The 20,431-nt window shown below is 29.9% G+C and overlaps 3 protein-coding genes across 3 annotated transcripts; 2 read left to right on the top strand and 1 right to left on the bottom strand.

Annotated features, from left to right (window-relative positions):
• The first annotated feature begins 1,447 nt into the window (after positions 1 to 1,447).
• LOC115711241 (protein TIFY 6B) lies at positions 1,448 to 6,164 on the top strand. The gene is made up of 6 exons (XM_030639573.2): positions 1,448 to 1,832; positions 4,073 to 4,215; positions 4,297 to 4,568; positions 4,662 to 4,752; positions 5,101 to 5,513; positions 5,726 to 6,164. The coding sequence occupies exons 1-6, from the start codon at positions 1,727 to 1,729 to the stop codon at positions 5,847 to 5,849; spliced, it is 1,149 nt and encodes a 382-aa protein (XP_030495433.2). The 5' UTR covers positions 1,448 to 1,726; the 3' UTR covers positions 5,850 to 6,164.
• Positions 6,165 to 8,342: 2,178 nt separating this feature from the next.
• Positions 8,343 to 12,519, top strand: LOC115710638 (TPR repeat-containing thioredoxin TDX). Its single transcript, XM_030638995.2, has 10 exons — positions 8,343 to 8,683; positions 8,771 to 8,804; positions 9,880 to 10,029; positions 10,107 to 10,194; positions 10,271 to 10,351; positions 10,446 to 10,510; positions 10,598 to 10,738; positions 10,810 to 10,923; positions 11,180 to 11,210; positions 11,972 to 12,519. The coding sequence occupies exons 1-10, from the start codon at positions 8,574 to 8,576 to the stop codon at positions 12,298 to 12,300; spliced, it is 1,143 nt and encodes a 380-aa protein (XP_030494855.2). The 5' UTR covers positions 8,343 to 8,573; the 3' UTR covers positions 12,301 to 12,519.
• A 1,533-nt stretch (positions 12,520 to 14,052) lies between these two features.
• Positions 14,053 to 19,877, bottom strand: LOC115711172 (ABC transporter G family member STR-like). Its single transcript, XM_030639502.2, has 5 exons — positions 19,509 to 19,877; positions 18,367 to 18,546; positions 17,328 to 17,596; positions 15,113 to 16,422; positions 14,053 to 14,503 (listed from the first exon to the last, which is right to left on the bottom strand). The coding sequence occupies exons 1-5, from the start codon at positions 19,875 to 19,877 to the stop codon at positions 14,091 to 14,093; spliced, it is 2,541 nt and encodes an 846-aa protein (XP_030495362.2). The 3' UTR covers positions 14,053 to 14,090.
• Positions 19,878 to 20,431: the final 554 nt, after the last annotated feature.

Raw genomic sequence — 20,431 nt, 5'->3', positions numbered from 1 at the left:
AGCTCAAAACACTATTTTCAAATAATTTATAAATATAGATTCAAAATACAAAAGCCTAAAGAAGTACTTAGCAAACAATCAAACATGGAAGGTACAAAAGGGAATATATTATTGATACTATACTTCTACAATGTATTTCTTATTTGTTTTGATATTCGAAAGAGTTTTTAGTCTAAATTTTTTATAATCGTTGACGTTTTAGTTATTTAAGACATTCGATAAAATTTAAGAGATTTATAAAAATTTGACACATCAAAAATAGGGTTTAATCAGCATGTTACAAGCGATACTTTTTTATTTGATACACGTGTGAAATAAATTATTTGAATCCTATTATTGGCGTGTTAAAATTTTTTAAACTTCTCAAAATTTTGCTAAATAACTACAACGTAGACGACTATGAACAAAATTAGACTAAAAAATTCTCTTAAATACTAGAATAAATAGATGGTACCTCACTAAACCCCTTTTAGGAGTAGTATTGTAGAATTTTTCTATAATATTTTTTTAAGTTAATAATTCAAGGATTTATTGATCAAATAAATCAATGGAAAATTCTACATGATAAACTCCCTTAAAAGAGATGCCCATCTTTATCTGTTTTGGTATTTAAAATAATTTTTTAGTCAAATCTTTTCTCATAGTAATGAACGTTATAGTTATTTAAAACATTCTGTAAAATTTTAAAAAAATTCGAAAAGATTTAACTCGCTAAAAATAAGGCTCAAATAGTGTATTGTACGTGTGTAAAATAGACTGTTTGAACACTATTTTTTACATTGTAAATTTTTTTGAATTTTTTCAAATTTTGTAGGATATCTCTCTTTGAATCCTCTATAATTTCGTCAGCGGGATGGCCTATTGAGACGTTACCATAAAGCGGCTAGGTTTTTTTTTGCTTAGCAGAAGTGAAGCAGACATGTGATTTTAAAGAGTTTAAAGAAGAATAAATAGTATGGGGATTCATTTACGGTAGAATTCGAAGGTAAGAAATAGGCAAAATAGTAGTGGTGTTGAGAATTACTCAACTGAAATAACTCTAATGTATACCAATATGAAAAAAATTAAACTAAAAACTCTTCTCGATGCCTAAACAAGTAAAGTAGATCAGTGCATCACTTTTAATTATCTTATGAATTTTTTTTTTTTTTGTCAACATGGAATTTTATTTTATTTCCTCGTGAAACGTGCCTCTCAAATACTCGATGCACATGACATAACCAAATATAAATTAAAAAAAATAAATATTTTTCCAAAAAAAAAAGAAAAATAATTATTTCTTACAAAAAAAATAAAAATAAAAATAAGGTGATAGCTGTGTCACGTGCTAGGCCCATCGTCGCAAGCTTTTTTGAAACAGACAGTACGGTCATCGACTTCGAAACGCACGTGCTCTCAAACCGGCTACTCCCGGTCATTATCAACCGGTTTAACCGATAATTAATTTAATTAACACACGAATTAAATTAATCCAACGGTTCAGATTTCACGTTTTCTCACTAATCATTTCATTTATTATAACACGATGTTGTTATAACAACACAACGCAAGAACAGAAATCTCTCTCTCTCGTTTCTTTCTCTCTTTTTCGGGGACGAATCTGGTAACATTTTTCTGTTTGAGGACTTTTCTGCAAATTCAAAAAGTTTAAAACGACGCAGTTTCGATTGAAAAACTTTCCTTAAGAAGAAGAAGAAGAAGAGAAAAAGCTTCAGTTTGGGTTTCAATGGAGAGAAATTTCTTGAGTCTGAGCTTTCAGAATGGTTCGTTGAGTGTGAAAGAGGAGGAATCATCCGCTACTGCTTCTGCTACTAATGATTCCAAATCTTCAGGTTTGGTTTTCGTTTGATTTATTATTTGAAAATCAAATTAATTCATCGTTGTTTTATTGATTGAATTTATTATCAGTTGAGATTCAATATTAATTTCTTAAATGAAAATCGATTCGATGCTTGTAGTTGAAGATTTTTCTGCATGAATTATGAATATTTATGTTAAATTTGAGTACGAAGATATTCCTAATTTGTGAACTAAATTATTAATTAGTTTATGAGATTTTATTAATAGTTTTATGTATCTTTAAGTAACAGTTTCAGAATCATATTTAAATTTATTTTCTGTTAAATTATCAAATAATAGTATTTTCTATAAATATATGATAAAATCATATAAAAAAAATCTCTTAATTAACAATTAGTTTGGATTGATTGGACGAATTAATATTATCTCAAATTAATTTAAACAGGTTATTGGAACAGTTTACAAAAAATTTTGTTAAGCCTTATTTTCTCGAATATTAAATTTGGATTTACACTTAAAAAAAAGGCAAGAAGGTTTGGTCAACTATTTTGATTGTATTTTAAATTTCTGAATAGTGTTCTTGATACCACGTTTTGGTTTCTTACCAATTTTTTTCCTCAAATTTTGTGTCACCATTTCTTTTTTGCTCATTAATTCTTGTTAAAATAGTCTTTAGGTTATAGTACATACATCTCATTTATTAAATGATACCGAAAATAAGGTTTAATTATTTACTTACTACTTCATGTAGAAATTGAATTCTAATTTTTATTTTATAATTTTTTTTTGAATAGATTTTTATTTTATAATTAATATTATGTCTATAATTATTATCTTTTATATAAATATATGTCATAACTTATTAAATTGTATATATATTTTTTGATTCGTGAATGTGTCCCTAATATATGATAAAATAATTACGTTTATAACAAAATATTTAAACTTTATTTTTATTTTAATATTGTAAATAACTTTAAATTTTCTACCATGTTTTGGTTTTTTACCATTTTTTTTTTTCTCAAATTTTGTGTCACCATTATTTCTTCATTAATTTTTGCTAAAATAGTTCTTAGGGTAAGTTTATAGTACATGGAAGTTTTCGATACATCTCTATTTGATTTGATATTTAGGATAGCTTTTTAGCGTATTTTCTATAATGATAGTATACATTTTAATTATTTAGGACTATAAGAAAAATTAGTGTAAACTTTATTTTCGAAATTATAAACAGTAGTTCTGAGAAAACTCTCGTGTATTATTGAAACATATAAAAGGTGTACCAAAACACACTTTTTTTTAGAGGGTATTCTATAGATTTTTCTTAATCTTTAAATTTAAACATGTGGTGGTTGTTGTGACCACCAAATTACTCTTGATGTTACACCAGAACCATAAATGTTATGATAATCTTTCTGAAATCTAAATCACAAGAAGATTGTTTATCAACATATTATTTATTTATTTATTTATTTTCCCTATTTTTCACAGTTGGTGAGGTTGTTGTTGTTGTAGAAATCCACTTTTATTATTTTATTTTATTTTTCAAGAAAAATAATAATTCATGTGGGCTTTATTTTTTTGGATGTAAACGTGGGCTTAGGTGTCTTTTGGATTTATTTGTAAATATTAATTGTATATAAATTATTAAATAGTTTATTTTTTTAAGGTGTTTTTATTTTATGTTAAAAAATGTTGTCGTGTATGAATAAGATAATGTTATTCATAACTTTAGTGCCTGGCCAGGTGCTGTGGTTTAATATTTTTAATAAAGAACTTAATCAACAAGAACCTTATATTATAAAAATGTGATATTTATATATATATAAATATTTATCATTAATTAATTAAAATAATCTGCATTTGAATACTGCTTTTCATAACAATGGACTATAATTTATTTAAACAATTTTAATCATATTCTCAAATTTACTTTTCTGAATATAGTGCCTAGCCAGCTGTAAACCTGTTTTTTTATATGATATTATAACTGGGAAAACAAACTTATTTAATAAAAAATATTATAATAAATCTTATTTTATTATGTCTATGAATCTCTTAATGGTGTGTTTATTAATTAAGCTCAGATGTGCTAATTAATGGTCTTTAATTTTGTCAGAGTTACAAAACACTTTTTTTTTGTTTCATTTCTATTTTGTAAGTGAATATATATATTAACTTTGATTTTATAAATCATTGACTATTAGTTTTGTCCAGAAAAAATAATTGGGCTCTCTCTTCTAAGCTTATATTTCATTGATCATTTTTGCAGCACCAGAAAAATTTTCAGGGATGCAGTGGTCATTTTCAAATAAGGTCTCTGCTCTTCCTCAATTCTTGTCTTTCAAGGCTCCTCAAGACAGTAATAATAGACAAATAATAAGAAAGACAGTTAATGAAAGTAGTCCAATTCAGGTTTGTATTGTATACAATTCTTTTTTTTAACCAACTTTTTTAAAGTTCTGATTTTTATTTAATTGACCCTTTTTTGTGTAGAAAAATTTCACTCAAGAGAAACAAACAGGAGGAGTAATTCAATATGGGATGACTGTTTATGATCCTGTGCAGCATTTTGATCATTCTCAAGAAATGAAGATATTTCCTTTATCATCAAATCAACCAAATAATCAAACATTAATGTCTGTTTCCTCTGCTAAAAACATGGTTTCTTCTACTATGAAACCACAGTCTTTTGGAGGTGTACCAGTTATATCCCCTTTATCTGTTCTTCCTTCTGGTAGTTCTGTAGTTGGCACCACTGATCTGAGGTACCCTATACAATTCTTTTCAATCATATTATTCAATCAAAATGATCTGAAGAAGATAATATACTAAATTTTGAACTTGATTGTGTAATGTAGGAATGCACCCAAGTCCTCTAGTGCACCTGCTCAGTTGACCATATTTTATGGAGGATCTGTCAGTGTATATGATGATATATCTCCTGAAAAGGTATGTATTTTGATTTTTTACTTCCACAATTTTTTGGCATGAATCTCATTTTTACTATATTTGTTAGTAACAATTTAATTACTCAAGGAATCCCAAAACAATAGTTTGGAAATATATTGTGACTATAAATTCAAGTATTATTCTAATTTTATAGGGAATTTTTGAATATTGTTTTCGTGATGTTGTTTATACATTATTTTTTATATTATTCTATGAGATTTTGTAAAATTGTAATTAAAATAGGAAAAAAAATTCATAATAAATACATCATAATCCTTAAAAGTATTATTTTAGGTACTTTGTGTAAAAATTCTAATTTTATAATTGTTACACTATTTTTCTATATAGGCGCAAGCTATTATGTTACTGGCTGGAAATGGTTCTTCGCTTTCTCAGAGTAAACCACCCACTGCAATGGCTCAAGGGGAGGCATCATCAACACCGAGGCCTTCGACGGCTGATGGTTTCATTAGGAACTGGTCTCATATTCCATCTTCATTTACAGGCATTCCGGGTTCCATTTCTGTTACCATGCACCCTGATACTCAGGGTTGTGGAGGAGCTAATAACACCAATGGATTATCAATGGTGAAGCCAATGGGAGCTTCAACTTCTTCGAGTAACCGTTTGGAGCCTCCTAAAGTAGTCAGCTCAGTAGGTCCTGCCACAACAAATGTGATTCCAGCTTCTTCGGTCGCAGTCCCCGTCCCTCAGGCACGTAAAGCATCCTTGGCTAGGTTCTTAGAAAAGCGTAAGGAGAGGTAATTTTATTAAGTTATTTTTGTGTCGTCCTAACTTATTTTCTCAATAAAATTGGAAAGGACTAACCTCATTAGTTATAACTGATTCTAGGTTTTTGTTATCTGTCTTTCTGAGTGTGTGTCTGGTTATTGTTATAGCTAAATTCGGTAATTTTACTATTATATTTTTCTAGACCTTATTTGCTGAATGTGCATTTTGGATCATCATGTAGGGTGATAAACACATCTCCATATAACATCACCAACAAATCTTCAGACTGTGGTACCCCTGTTTCTGATGTTACGAGTTTCTCGATCAACTCTAGTAGTTCCTCGCCAGTGTCAGCCATAAACTGACCCTTTAGGCATGCCCCCCGAGAGGCTATGGGGGCATGAAAAGAAGGGTTAGAGAGAATGGAAGAAGCTGTTCGGGGGAGGCGTCGTCATTAACATGTATTTTTGTTTTAAATTGTAAGATCAATTCTTTTGACCTTATATGGTCTATAGATAAATCTTATAGATATGTAATGTAGCTTTTTTCTTTTTCTTTTGGTTTTGGTTTTGATTGTTAGCCTAAGTCTTTCTATCAAATAGTACCAAAAAACAAATGCATTTTGTAACATTCTATTACTTTTCTTCTATAATACATTGTAAAGTATCATTTTTGCATCACATTGACCAGAGTAGAGACCAATATATATTTTTGTTTAATGTTGGTTTTGGATTAACTCATAAGAAGATATGGGTCAAAGATTGTTTGGGTTTATAATTTTTCTTAATTTTTTTTTTTAAAAAATATTAAAATTACAGAATATTACAATGTAATATTGAATATATGAATTCGAATTTAATTTCATATGAATAACACAATGAAAATGGGATGAAATTCTCGAGATATATATTGACCTAATTAAAGGGAGATGAGGTACGAGTCCTTTATAGTTGACACGTGGTTTTTGAGATTGTTTAAGCTATCAAAAAGGTGGATGTTGACGGTAAGAACTTGTTAACTAATTTAAAGTTGAAAAATCGAAACTTAAGTATGAAATTAAGAACAAAATGAAACATGAAAAAAAAATTAAGAGTTGGAGCATGAAGATATAAATATAGTGTTGTTCGAGAGTGTCAAGATTCATTTAATGATTTTCCAACTCCTTTTTAAGTGAAGGGAAATGCTATTTGTAGAGGCACTATTGACCTAGAGTAGTAGTGGTCTCAAGAGGTCAAGGTAGTACTCGGATGGTGTTAGGTTACAAGTGCAGAGAGGTAGTGGTAGTAAGGTGTTAGTACATTTTCATAAATCTATTACCTTGCTTCAAGTCTCACATTAGGGTTGTACGAAAAAATTTAAAAACTGCCCAAACTGAATAACTCGTCCAAACCAAATTGAAAAAATCAATAAAAATTACAAACCGCCCAATCTGTTAAATAGGCAGGTTGAAAATAGGTCCAACCCACCCAATTAAACCGACCAACCCGATTTTAGATTTTAATTTTTTTTCTTCAACTTTTTAGTTTTTATTATATATAACATAAATGATTAAATATATAATAATATAAAGTTATATGTTTAATTGTTAGTTTTAAAATCATATATATTGTGTTGTACTTTGGTGGAATGTGATATTTTTAATTTATCTTTTTAATTTTCATTGATTTTGACTTTAAAATTGAAAAAAAAAAAAGTTTGGCCGGTTTGGGCGGGTTAACCCGACCAAACCGTTGGTCGATTTACAGATTTTTTTTTTTTAAATTGGGCGGGTTGCACTTAAATTTTAGCAACCCGAACTTTAGCTTGAGTTAGAAAATATATATAATAAACTACCCAAACCGACCGATGTATAACCCTATCTAACATGCCCTATACCATCGATGTCTAATGTTTTTTATGTTGTAGTCATTAATTTTTTTTTTAAATTATTGAGATTGTTAGATTCAATGACTTTTGTTAAATTTTATTAACGAGAGTCTGATTTGAATAAAAGTTTAGAGGACACAATTCAATACATGTCAAAATTTAGGACCACACTTGGAAGCACGATTTAATACCTGAACAATCGTTATATTAGTAAAATTAAACAGAATTGGTATACGTTTTTAATCCAATAATTTTAATAGTTCGGAAAAAATTTTAACACCAACAATTTGAAAGAGTGATAAAAATTTTAGGCTAATTAAGATTTTTTCCCCCTGAACTTTGACATGTACCAAATCATGTCCTCTGAACTTTTAAGATCGTTAAAAATGCCTCTAAACTATTGAGATTGTTAGATTTAAGGATTTTTGTCTAATTTCATTCAATTTTACTAGGGGTGTTCATAAAAACCGATAAACCGAAACCGACCATCAAACCGACCAGACCGTAACCGAATTTTTGGTTCCACGTCATCACCGAATTTGGCGGTCGGTTTCGGTTTTTGAAATAAAAAAATGGTTAAACCAAAAAACAGCCAAAACCGCTAAAAATCGCAATAAACCATCCAAAACCACCAAAAATCGTCCAAAACTGCCAAACCGAAAAACCGTCAAAAACCTTACGGTCAGTTTTATATAGTTATAATTTCTAAATAGTCGGTTACGGTTTTCGTAAAATAAAAACCGTAACCGACCGATCGGTTATAAAATTGTAAAAACCTATCATAACTTACCGATTTTCATCTTAAATTTTACTATTTCAGTGATTGTTTATGTACTAAACCATGCTTCTCAGACTTTGATATCTACCCAATTATGCCCCTCAAACTTTGACATGTATTAAATCATGCTTCCAGAACTTTTATTCATGTTAGACTTTTTTTACTAAAATTGGACAAAATTTCTTAAATCTAACCATATCAATAATTTAAAGGCATTTTTAACAACCTTACAAATAAATTCAGAAAGCAAAAATACAAATTAACAAAATTTTTAATTAGCCTAATAATTTCGACAAAAGACACACTATTACGTAGCAAATGATTCGTTGGATCTAATTCCCTCGAAAATTTCTGGACACTTCGAATTCGAATTCGAAAAGAAGTAAAAGACTAATCCAAAGGAGTGAGAGTAGATTGGTTTACAATTACAAGCGAAGCGATTAATATGGATTCTGTGAAATTGGCAGAATTGGAGCAATTCATCACTCGCTGTAAATCAAACCCTTCATTACTCCATAACCCTTCTCTCGCTTTCTTCAAATCCTATCTTCAGAGGTATAAAGTTTACTTTTTTTCTTCTTTTTTAAGCTCATTATTGCATACCCATTTCGTGTAATTTCTTTTCTTTTTCATTAATTGCAGCTTGGGTGCTCAAATTCCTTCTGACCCTGATACGGTAAGACTCTTTTTCAAGTTCAATCGGATATATATATAAATTTTGATTATATAAATTTGATGTGGTTTTTGTTTAAGATTATTTAACTTTGAGCCATTTTGAGAGAAGAGAAGATAATATTGTAAATAATGTTTGATTGGCTGAAATTGTTTGTAGTTTTTGTTCAAGTTTATATTTTTTTATAGCTTTTTTTTTTACTTGTAGTGAATAAGGTGAGTATTCCTTATTGGTTCATAGTTTTTTAAAGTTGGAAATGTTAGAAGACATTGAATGGAAGTTAAGACATTATATTTGGAGAGTAAGGATAGCTGCTACTAGGATGAATAGTATGGTAAGAAGCATGGGATTGTATCGCAAAACCAATTAGTGATGAGTGTAGTAATTCATTTTTATAAATGGTTAAATTTGTTCTTGAGAAGAAACTCCGTCGAGATTGGGAATTTGGTGGCCATCTGAAGAAGAGTAATAAGGAAGTGCATTGAAAAACTTTGGAGGGTAGTGCCTTCATTAAGCATTTGGGGTTGAAAGAACTGTTTATTTTGCACATGTTATGTTGGAAAATGTGTTTTTTCTTTTAGCTAGCCTCCTTGTCTAACCCTGCAAATTTTGAGGAACATAAAACTATAGCAATTGTTATGTAAGTTTGTAAGAGGGAGTTGAACCTCAGATCTTGTGTGGCCTTTGAGCTTGTTCCCTTGGGTGATTTGACATTGCATAACTTGAGAATATATTCCTAGAATTCTACTCTGATCGAACAACAGATGTACTTCTTATTCCTTTTGTCATTTTGGTATAAGTATCAAATTTAATGATGTTGAGTATTAAGCCATTTACAATATCTTGGTTTTTCTTTTATTTGCAGCTCTGCTTTCTTAACTTAACTTTTGGTTCTTCAATGGATATTGGGAATGTTCTAAATCTTAAGTTTGATTTCTTATCATATTTGTTTATTTCCTTATGATAAATTTCTGTTGCAAATTTGTATCATTATTTATTTAAATCTACTCCACATTCCATCTTTGAATTGTAAAGATATCTTTGTTCCTTTAATAATGTCTAACCTCATGATTGATAGGATAAATTTCGAAACAGTGCAGAGGACACTAAGGAGAAAACTGATACCAAAAAGCATGAATCATTCGGTGAAGACGATGACATTGTTGAGTCTGATGTTGAATTGGATGATTCTGATGTTGTGGAGCCCGATAATGAGCCCCCGCAAAAGGTGAACAACAGAAATATTAGTTATCTTCTTCTTCTTCTTCATTTCGAGAACTTGCTTTATTTACTATTTAACTGCAGATGGGAGATCTAACTGTTGAGGTTACGGAAGAGATGCAAGATGCGGCACAAGATGCAAAAGCAAAGGCTATGAATGCTATTTCTGAAGGCATGCCATCCACTTTATATGATTAGAATTATCATTTTCTGTTTTTTGTTTCTTAAATAATTGTTTTCCCTTTCAGGCAAGTTGGATGAAGCCATTGATCACATAACACAAGCAATAACATTGAATCCAAAATCTGCAATATTTTATGCAACTAGAGGTAATTTTGTTATAAACCCGGAATATTTTTCTTCTTTCCTTTGTGTTGAAGTTTAACCATTTTCTTAAGAGCCTTATTATCTTCTTGTTTTCAGCAAGTATCTTTGTCAAACTAAAGAAACCGAACGCAGCTATTCGGGATGCTAATGCAGCTTTAGAGGTTGGTTATGTCTTCTGTTTGTATGTGTTTTGGAGAAGAATAAATTTAGTTAACTATGATGCATAAGTTATATGCTTTGTTATATAGATCAACCCAGACTCTGCTAAAGGATATAAAATAAGAGGTATGGCAAGGGCATTGTTGGGTCATTGGGAAGAAGCTGCTAGAGATTTGCATGTAGCATCCAATATTGATTTCGATGAGGAGATTGATTTTGCACTTAAAAAGGTAATTTTGCTCTTTTGAAGATGAAATCTTTGCCGAAAGCTGTTACTTGATTGTGTAGTTAAACTTTCCAGATCGAGCCTAATGCTCAGAAAATTGAAGAGCATAGGAGAAAATACGAACGTTTGAGGAAAGCAAAGGAGGCGAGAAAAGCCGAGCGTGAGAAGCAGAGACAATTTGAAGCCCAAGTGAGTAGATTAAAAATTTTAAATGGGTGTTTGATTGTACTAGTTAATCTGTTTCATTTTAATATTTGCTGAAAAAAAGGTTAAAAACTTGGAATGTTAAGTCAAGGTCATAGAGGGAAATCTTGTTATCCTGAAAATCCAAAGCTGCTGATTTTTGATCCTTTGTTTTGACATTGCATAGTTATGAATTATGTTCTTGTATACTAGAATAAGAGTGTTAATATCTATTCTAATGTTATTGCTTTATTTTATACAGGCTCAAGAAGCGTTGTCTGCTCTCAAGGACGGTATGATGTTCGATCTCTCTCTCTCTCTTTGGTTTTTTTCGTAATTCTTTTGTGGTGAATGATCACCCTCGAAACACCATTGTTACAACAGTAGCAGTGTTCAAAGAAATACAATCAAACTAAAACCAATCACAAGAATTAAACTAAACTTAATTAGAAACCGGGCAAGAATAAAATTTAACTCGAGAATGAATGAATTGTGAATTTTTATTGATAAGAATAATCAGTAGTATACAATGGAACACCTCCAAGAATAACACCTCGAAACAGTGAAGATCAAACCTCAATTACATTCAATCTCACACTTAGGAACATATGATCAAATACACAAGTGACTTATATAACAATCTCTCTCTAGACTTGGCTCTGAATTCTGAAGTATGAGCATTGGAGATGCCTGAGAGAGATGAGACATACCTATTTATAGGTGTTGGTGAGGTTCTGCTTAAGTTACTGTCTTGACAGGTTTAATCCCAACATGTTTTCATATTGTTTAAATGTATGCGGTTTTTTTTTTCACTCTATTTATTCTCTTTGGTGGTGCCTCTTTACTTTAAATTGGTTGCTCTGTGGTAAATTTTATTGTCTGGTTTTCTGTCCGAGGTTTCTTTTCGTATAGTAATTTTCAAGTTCCGATTATCATGTCCCGTCTGTTATGGTATGACTGTTACTAAAGTTCCAACCTTTCTTGGCATGAATGTTATATCATGGCTTTTCAAAATTCCCTTGTTTAATTTTTGGCTTTATTTTTAATCAAACAGGGGAAGTTATCGGTATACATTCCATAAGTGAAATGGAGACAAAGTTAAATTCTGCTTCGAAAACATCTCGTCTCGCAATCCTCTATTTCACAGCAACATGGTGTGGACCGTGTCGTTTCATATCTCCTTTGTATGTCAACTTAGCTAGTAAGTACCCGAAAGTAGTTTTCTTGAAAGTTGACATAGACGAGGCAAGAGACGTGGCTGGACGATGGAACATAAGTAGTGTTCCGACCTTTTTCTTCATAAGAAATGGTAAAGAGATAGACAAGGTGGTTGGTGCAGACAAAAATGCACTCGAAAGCAAGATTGCACAACACGCAGGCTAATCGTCGTTTTTTCTTCTTCTCTTGACCCTTAATTCTGAGCTTCTTTCATTGTACATGTGAGGAAGTTGGGTCCAAAAATTTATATGCATATACATGTACATGTTTAAAGTTAGAAATGTTTTGTTTTTGGTTTGAGTTGAGTTTATTGATAAAGTGTTATATGGTTGATACATTATGCCATTTTATTTTATAACACTTAAAATAAATAGATTTTTAACACTGAATGAATCCACATGAGCATTATTTATTTATATTAGGATAAATAGCGCCATAAGTATTCAAAGTTTTAAATTTGTAAGCGACATAAATTTAATGTTTATTTTTAACGGCATAAGTACCTAATGTTTATCAAACTGTAATTTTTTTTTAGTTTCGTCAGTATAAATTTTGTTTTTAATTTATTAAAAGAACATTTAGAAGTAATGGATACTACATGTTTCTTCCTACACTCAACGATGTAGAATCTGGGTCTTATATGTACCTTGTTTAAGACAATAACATAATTTGTATTGACGAAATTAAAAAAAAAAATTATAGTTTTACAAATATTCAATACTTATGCTGGTAAAAATAAACATTAGATTTATGCTACTTACAAACTTAAAACTTTGAATATTTTATATTTACATTGTTGTTAAGCACTAGTGGTAGTGGTGCTCAATACTATTGTGAAGTGTTGTTTTATATTGTTAAGAGTAGTGTGTTACTATTTTTATTAATATCACATTTCACTAACTTGACAATCATATGCTTTGACTTGCGTTGGATGCTGGACTATTCGTTGAAGATAAAAGTACATCGATCCCATATGAAGTTTTACCATGAGCAAATTTTATCCATTGAGAAAATATAGGTTCGATCAAGATTTTTTTTGGACTACCAATAGCAAGAATGAATGGTTAAGGTTTCTACTTTTCATACTAATTAAAAAGTTAAAATATATAGAATCTAATATTTAATTATATCAATAGTGATATAACATTTCATATTAGTGGTTGATGCTTAACATTTTACAATCAACATAGATATTTCATATTTTTTTAATTTTAATAAGTTTATCGAAGATATCTCGTGATAATAGAGACTTTCTATTTTATTTTAGTTATTTAACATAACCTTTTAATGATATAATTATATCGTATCTTGCATTATTAGATATTCTTAAGTAACATTAAAACAATACTAAATTTTCATGTAAATGATTAGCATATAAATGAACACTAATATTGTCATACAAGATACTATATAAAACGCAATGTAGCAAACAAGCATATTCGGTTTATAGTTAGATTGATTTGATCATACAATTATTAATTTATTGAAAAAAAGTATATGATAAATAAATAAATATCTAATGCCTAAATATATTGAACACCTCAAAAGAAGGGATGTACGATAAAAAGGTAATAATGTAACATTTATTTTATCAATTCAAAAATATAAATATTTCTTGTAGTAAAATACTAGTAAGTTACTATGTTTTCATTTCCTAACAATTAAATGTTTATGAATTAGATATATAATGAAAGCCTAGCAAAATTCAAACCCATTGGAAGGTAAGTACAAACCATATTGTGTATGTATATAAATTGAACTTTTATGAGAAGTAACACAAACTAGAGTTATTTTTTCTGATAGATTTAAACACACTAAAGTAACATTTATCCAATTACTAAATCCTATCACGAGATTATATGACTTGTCAATAAATAGTTTGAAAAAATTATCAATTTTTTTGTTTTATAGCCTTGCCGCCATCCAATATTTTTCATACAAATAGATTAGTTTCGCTACTTTCTGACATTCTTGGAATAAAATCTAAGGACAACATAAAACAAGAGGCGATAGAGAACTCCCCAAGCGAGCAATATCAAAACATCATACCATAAGTTTTCATGCTCGATATCCATGGAGAATAACACATCTTCTCCAATCAATGCGCATGGTTGTTGTAACACTGTCCTGTTATGAATATGCAATTCACTTATCTTGATTTCTCCTAGAGGACCTGGCGAGAGATCTTGAAGAGGGCCATTGTAACAACGCGTTCCTTTGAATTCATTGGTCAACATCGCCTCAAATGGATACTTAATTGCTGACAAGTAGTGTAACCATCTCCAAAAGATTGGAATTTGCGTTCGCTTAAGGAAAAATCCGCATGTGAGGAAGAAAAGAGCTGTCGTTGCGATTACTACTGCGTAACCTGTAATGGAAAAGTAATATGAACAAGTTTAGTGGTGAGTAATGATAGTTAGAAGGAAAATCTCACATATTTTTAGGAAATTTCAAATAATTTAAGATATCGAAATCAAGACTCAAACAACTTGTTGTATGCAAGTGCAACAGGTTGTTTGAATATTTATTTGAACATCTTAAATTATCTAAATTTTTGGGAAAATCTCTTTAGTTATGTTATATACCATTGTGTAAGATAAATAGAGTTGCAATTTATATTTGTACCAAAAATAAGGGAAATTGCAGTAAAATTTTTTATGTAGTTCATTTTGTTTCACTTAAATTCTTATATAGTTAATTTTATTGCACTTAAATCTCTATGTAAATTTTTTGATAGTGAAAATTCTTATGTAGTTCGTCTTTGGCAACAAAAATTTCAACCGTTACATATTTGATGCAACATTAGTCCCTGAGTTGGAGACAACAAAAGGACTAATATTATAACAAAATGACTTCATAGAGATTTTTAAGTGTAACAAAATAAACTACATAAGTATTTACGCTGTAAATATCCATAAAAATAACTATAGATAGTGATTAAAATCAATCAATACTATAGCAATATCCATATATTTACCTGTTATATAACTTGGAACAAGAGCACTGACGAGCATCACATAAGCATTGGTAGTAATGAGAGAAGCATAGAGAATGATCCAAAAGTAAAAGAGGTTGGCTCTGAGCTTAAGTATGAAGGTGGTTATGGCTGCAAATGTAAATCCTTGAATTGCGAAAAATGGTAGGTAAACTATGAGAGAGGAGATGACATACGACGAAGCTCTATAAGCATTGTGTGAAGTCTCTCTTATAAAGATGAAACGCTCGAGTATAAACGTTGGAACGGCGTCGTTTGAGGAGAAGAACACAAGACAAACCGAAAAGATGTAAAAATTCAAAAGCCTATTTATGTCCTTAAATGAATCGTGATTCAATTTCTTGAAAAGACTCGCAAGAATAAGGGCCATTACTGTCAAGACAATCTCTCTAGAGAGAAAAAGCTCTGGTGTTCTAATCACATTCAATGCTGACCTCCATGAAAGGATGAACACTTCTCTTAACCACGGATTTGCATATTTTGGTCCGAGATCAATCTCATCGAGTACTTCTTCTTCATAATCATCGTCGTCGTCGTACTCTTCCATTTCAAACTCTTCAACAAATGAAGATGAGTTGAAGGTTGTTGAGGGGGTTTTAGCTATAGAGTTGTTGTTATTATTATTAGGGTTACTATTTGGTTGATTGTAAGGAGTAGGATATTGACTCGAAACGAAGCTTCTTGAGCCAGACCTTGAAGTTCTCTGGGCAGGTGTTTGCCCAGGAGTTCTAGCTGGGGTCCACGACGGAGGTCGTCGTGGAGTTCCCTTAACACCATTGTAAACCCAAGAAGAGAAGTCTTTATAAAATTGTGAAGCTAAAGGAGGAGGGTTATTATAACTACTACTAAAAACTCCACTATGAAGTGGAGTCTGAGGTGGCCTTCTTCGGCCACGCTCTAAAGATTTGTTAAAATCTTCATCATCATCTTCATCTTCGTCGTAGTAGTCCATGAAATTGTTAGCACTTGTTGGTCCAGATGTCATGTTTGATGAAGAGAAGCCTTGTTGGCTTCGAAGATTGACCAAGTGAGTACTTGAATAATTACCGCTTCTGTATGGTGTTCTTAAGGCTTTTGGGGGTTTGGGAACTGGTGTTCTGGCTGCTTGGTCTGGCTTTGTACCGTCACGTTGGTAAAGCACAAGGGGGTCTAGTCCTATGGTTGCTTCATCATACTCTTTGATCACGTCGAGAAGATACTCGAGGTTATTTTCAGTGTCTGGAACTGGCCTACCAAAGCCGTCTAGGTAGGCCGAGAGGCCGTTAGGGCTTCCCATGTATACTAATCTTCCTCTGCCACATGAATATATACATAAAATTGAAATAGTTACAATGATGAATACAAATAAGCATATGTATATATTTGTGTAAATGTTATTTTGGATCCTATATTTTGTAAAATTTATTGATTGGACTATCTGTTAAGTAACAAATTGGTCTTCATATTTTTCAAAATAATACTTGAGCTTATTTGTTTTGTCAAAATAAAATTTAATAATAACTCATTCTAGAGGTGTTATGAAAAGACCGATTATATTTTTTACATTTGTTTGTGTTAGAAATTATCTTCAAGTTTGTTATATTAAAAAATAATTATCAGAAATTAAACTCAGGGTACTATTTAGTACCATTTTAGTTAAATACAAGGTCTAATTTATCATTTAACAAAACAGATGATTTGATCAGTAATTTTAACAAAACACAAAGTCTAAAATAGTATTAATTCTATATATTTTTTGAAAAAAAAAAGTTGTAAAGGAAGAGTATTTTCTTTATATTATATATAGATATGCAATTTGTATAATCTTGTTTGCATATTTGGTTTTCATACACCCTACACTTAGTTTGGATTTAGACAAAAATCATTTTGTTTAAAAAAAATATCAAAAAGAATATTGTTTTAAATAAAAATTTGTATGAATGTTAAGAATTGAAGAATATTTATGTTATAAATCATTTTATAGTTTTGATATTTCAAAATGACTTCTTTTAATGTTTCATTTTTCTTTTACAAAAGTAGGCATTGAGAATTTTTCACTAGGTATCTAAAATTTTCAACAAAGTATTAATAAAAGGCCTCAACAATATCCATTTTGTAAAAACCTATCAAAAAAGAGACTTATGTATTAATTATGTGTTATGAAAATTTTCAGTAATGAAAATATATGTAATTTGTGTGTGCACATATTATTATATACCTTGCTAGGACAGTGATGCGATCAAGGAGAATTTGAATGCGAAAAGAAGGTTGATGGATGGTCATAAGTACAATGCTACCACCTCGAGCGATGTCCTTGACTTTTTCGACTACACTATACGCACTGGTTGAGTCCAAACCGGAGGTAGGTTCGTCGAGAAACAACAATGACGGTTTGTGAATTATATCGATTCCTATAGAAACCCTACGCCTTTCTCCTCCTGACACACCTCTCCTTCCTTCATCCCCAATATACGTATGTGTTGCACTCTGCAACATCCATCCATACAATACAAAACATAATATTTAAAAAAAAAAAACAACAATTCATATTTCATTTACAAAAAAATTAAAAGGAAAACACACCCTATACCTTAAGATGTGTCATATGTGCAGGTAAATGTTGGATTTTATATTTCAATTTAAATTAAAAAAAAAAATTGAAACCCGAAATCATTGAAAAAAAAATTGAAACCCGAAATCATTGAATGATACTATGCCATATTCTATGATGTTGACACCATAGGTAGCTTATATCGATACGATTTTTATGGAACATTTTTCAATGAATATTACACATTCATAATTACTAAAAAATAACTATAAATAATTTTAGAAATATTAAATCATTAGATTTTGATTAATGAGCCAAAAAGAAAATTTAAGCTTTTATGTTTAGTTTAGTTACTTAATTAAAAAATATATCTTTTTATACTATATTAAAAATATATTTATATTATAAATATTTAACTCAAACCTAATTTTTTTTTATCTTTCTCAGTCGATAAAACAATCTTAGCACATATATATATATTTTAATTGGAAATAAAAATTAAACATAAAATTTTTAAATTTTCCTAATATTACCCATTTATAGGTAAAACTCATTAAAAATATTCGATATACAGGGCCAACTCTGGACTTCTGCGCCAAGGGCCCACCTAACCTAGGGCCCAAAGAAAAGTTTTTTCTTTTTAAAAACACACATATTCTAAGGCTTAATATATCTCAGGGTCGACCCTATTTATAAATATCGGTACCTGCAAGCCAAGTTGAGCAAGGAGCTCATGGACTCTTTTCTTCTTTTCAGGTGTGGAAATGGAAGGAGGAAGTCTGACCTCAGCTGCAAACATGAAAGTCTCAAACACAGTCAACATTGGAAACAATTGATCATCTTGCATCACATAAGATGACACCCTCTTCATGTAGCTTGTTGTAACCTATTTATAGTACAAAAAAAACCATAATCAACAAATATTAGTTAATTACTATATAATTGTACCTCTAATCAAATTATAATGTTTAATGTGCACATTATATAAAATATTACAACTTGTTACTTTTGATAAAGTGAGTGTTTTCTAAACTAAATAATATTAATGTTACTTTGTGTAATACTTTAGTACATATTTTGTTGTATTCACATCTTATTATTAGATAAAAGATGTTAGTGATGTCTATGATATTATTTAAAAGTATTATATTATTATTAATGTAATTTAATATCAAATTTTATTTATTTTAATTTAAAAATTACTATAAAAAATCGTAAATTACTTATTCACCTTATATTAGTATTAAGCACTCAGGACATATGTGCACTAAAATATTACAAATTGTTACTTGACAAATACTTTTGAGAAAGTGCGTCTTTTCTATACTAAATATTATTGGTCAAAAAAAGTTAGTACATTACTATGTGTAATATTTCAATGCATATTTTGTATGTAGATATTATTACTCGAGAAATGCTAAAGGATGCAAGTGATGCCCAATACTATCTAAGAGTATTATATTGTTATTAGTACAATTTAACTTCAAGTTTTATTTATTTTAATTTAATAATTACTATAAAAAAATTAATAACTATTTGTAAGATATATTACCTTATGATGGTATTGAAAACTGCTAATCTCTAATAACAATATTGAATCATTTCTACTCAAATAGAGATATATCTGATAAATTAACTTCTTAGTCACTCTACACAAGAATTTACTTTTCGATGATTTTCTTACAAAATAGTCTAATCCAGAGACACCCAAACAACTTTCTCGATACCCTGTCGAAAGGCTATTTTGTAAAAAATTATGGATCAAAGACTATATTTGTTTAAATATAGTACTATAAAAAGGTTATTTTTATCACGTACTCTACAAAAATTCATATATTATTTACTAACCGGTTTTCCATCAATTCTAACAGAACCCTCTAAGCTCCCTTGAGCAATTCTTCCAGCCAATGCATCAAGAAAAGTAGATTTACCAGCTCCACTTGGCCCCATAATAGCCATAATTTCTCCTCTCATCGCTTGACCAGAAATATCATTAAGTAGATAAGCTTGCTTGTCGATCCAAACTCCTTCTCTTTTTTGTTTCTTTATGATACTATAAGAAAGGTTCTTGAACTCTAGGCCGTGGCCTGGAATCATATTTCTCGGTTGAACTGCAACATTACCATTTCTCGACGTGTTATCCATGTCGAGAAGTGTCTCTAGGTTTTTGTTCGTTTCATTCTTCTTCATCATGGCGAGTTTATTATTATTCGCCATGATAATCACAAACAAAACAATAATAATAAGAAGAAGAAGAAGAAGAGAAGACTTAGGGTTTTTTTAAGGCTTAAGAGAAATTAGGGTTGTGAAAGAGTTTTAAAGTAATGAAATTTGATAATGTGGACAAATTTAGTGACGGGTAAAATTATTTCATTTCATTGTAGTGAGACATATAAAGTAGTGTTTTGAGAATTGTGGACAAAAGAAATGTAGTGAGAATTATTATGAGACGGCTACATAATATATAAATGTATTATTTTGTAATTTCTTTGGATTTATCATTCACTAGCTAGCTTTGATAATATCACTACAATCATATTTTGGCTTATATGTATTTCACATAAAATACATCAAGTATATAAATCAAGTACAAATAGAATATTCATATGGGACTCACTAAGAATAAAATTATTTAGTGTACTTTTTTATTAAAACATATATTATTTTGTAATTAAAAATTACTTTTAGTCACAAGTCAAGTTATTACTATTAGTTTGTTATGTATAGTGATAATTTTATTAGTAAATATCATTTTAGATCTTATATTTTGT

The sequence above is a fragment of the Cannabis sativa genome, chromosome 3 (genome assembly GCF_029168945.1).
Source record: "Cannabis sativa cultivar Pink pepper isolate KNU-18-1 chromosome 3, ASM2916894v1, whole genome shotgun sequence".
NCBI lineage: Eukaryota > Viridiplantae > Streptophyta > Magnoliopsida > Rosales > Cannabaceae > Cannabis > Cannabis sativa.
Note: the sequence above shows the minus strand (reverse complement) of the source record. Positions and strands in the feature narration are given on the sequence as shown.

Excerpts from the sequence above, each read along its gene's own strand:
- LOC115711241 (XM_030639573.2), top strand. The coding sequence starts at position 1,727 with ATGGAGAGAAATTTCTTGAGTCTGAGCTTTCAGAATGGTTCGTTGAGT. Across the intron at positions 1,833-4,072 it reads TAATGATTCCAAATCTTCAG|CACCAGAAAAATTTTCAGGG; the intron begins GTTTGGTTTTCG and ends TCATTTTTGCAG. Across the intron at positions 4,216-4,296 it reads ATGAAAGTAGTCCAATTCAG|AAAAATTTCACTCAAGAGAA; the intron begins GTTTGTATTGTA and ends TTTTTTGTGTAG.
- LOC115710638 (XM_030638995.2), top strand. The coding sequence starts at position 8,574 with ATGGATTCTGTGAAATTGGCAGAATTGGAGCAATTCATCACTCGCTGT. Across the intron at positions 8,684-8,770 it reads TTCAAATCCTATCTTCAGAG|CTTGGGTGCTCAAATTCCTT; the intron begins GTATAAAGTTTA and ends CATTAATTGCAG. Across the intron at positions 10,511-10,597 it reads ATGCTAATGCAGCTTTAGAG|ATCAACCCAGACTCTGCTAA; the intron begins GTTGGTTATGTC and ends TTTGTTATATAG.
- LOC115711172 (XM_030639502.2), bottom strand. The coding sequence starts at position 19,877 with ATGGCGAATAATAATAAACTCGCCATGATGAAGAAGAATGAAACGAAC. Across the intron at positions 18,547-19,508 it reads TTAGAATTGATGGAAAACCG|GTTACAACAAGCTACATGAA; the intron begins GTTAGTAAATAA and ends TACTATAAATAG. Across the intron at positions 14,504-15,112 it reads TGTTCCAAGTTATATAACAG|GTTACGCAGTAGTAATCGCA; the intron begins GTAAATATATGG and ends TTTCCATTACAG.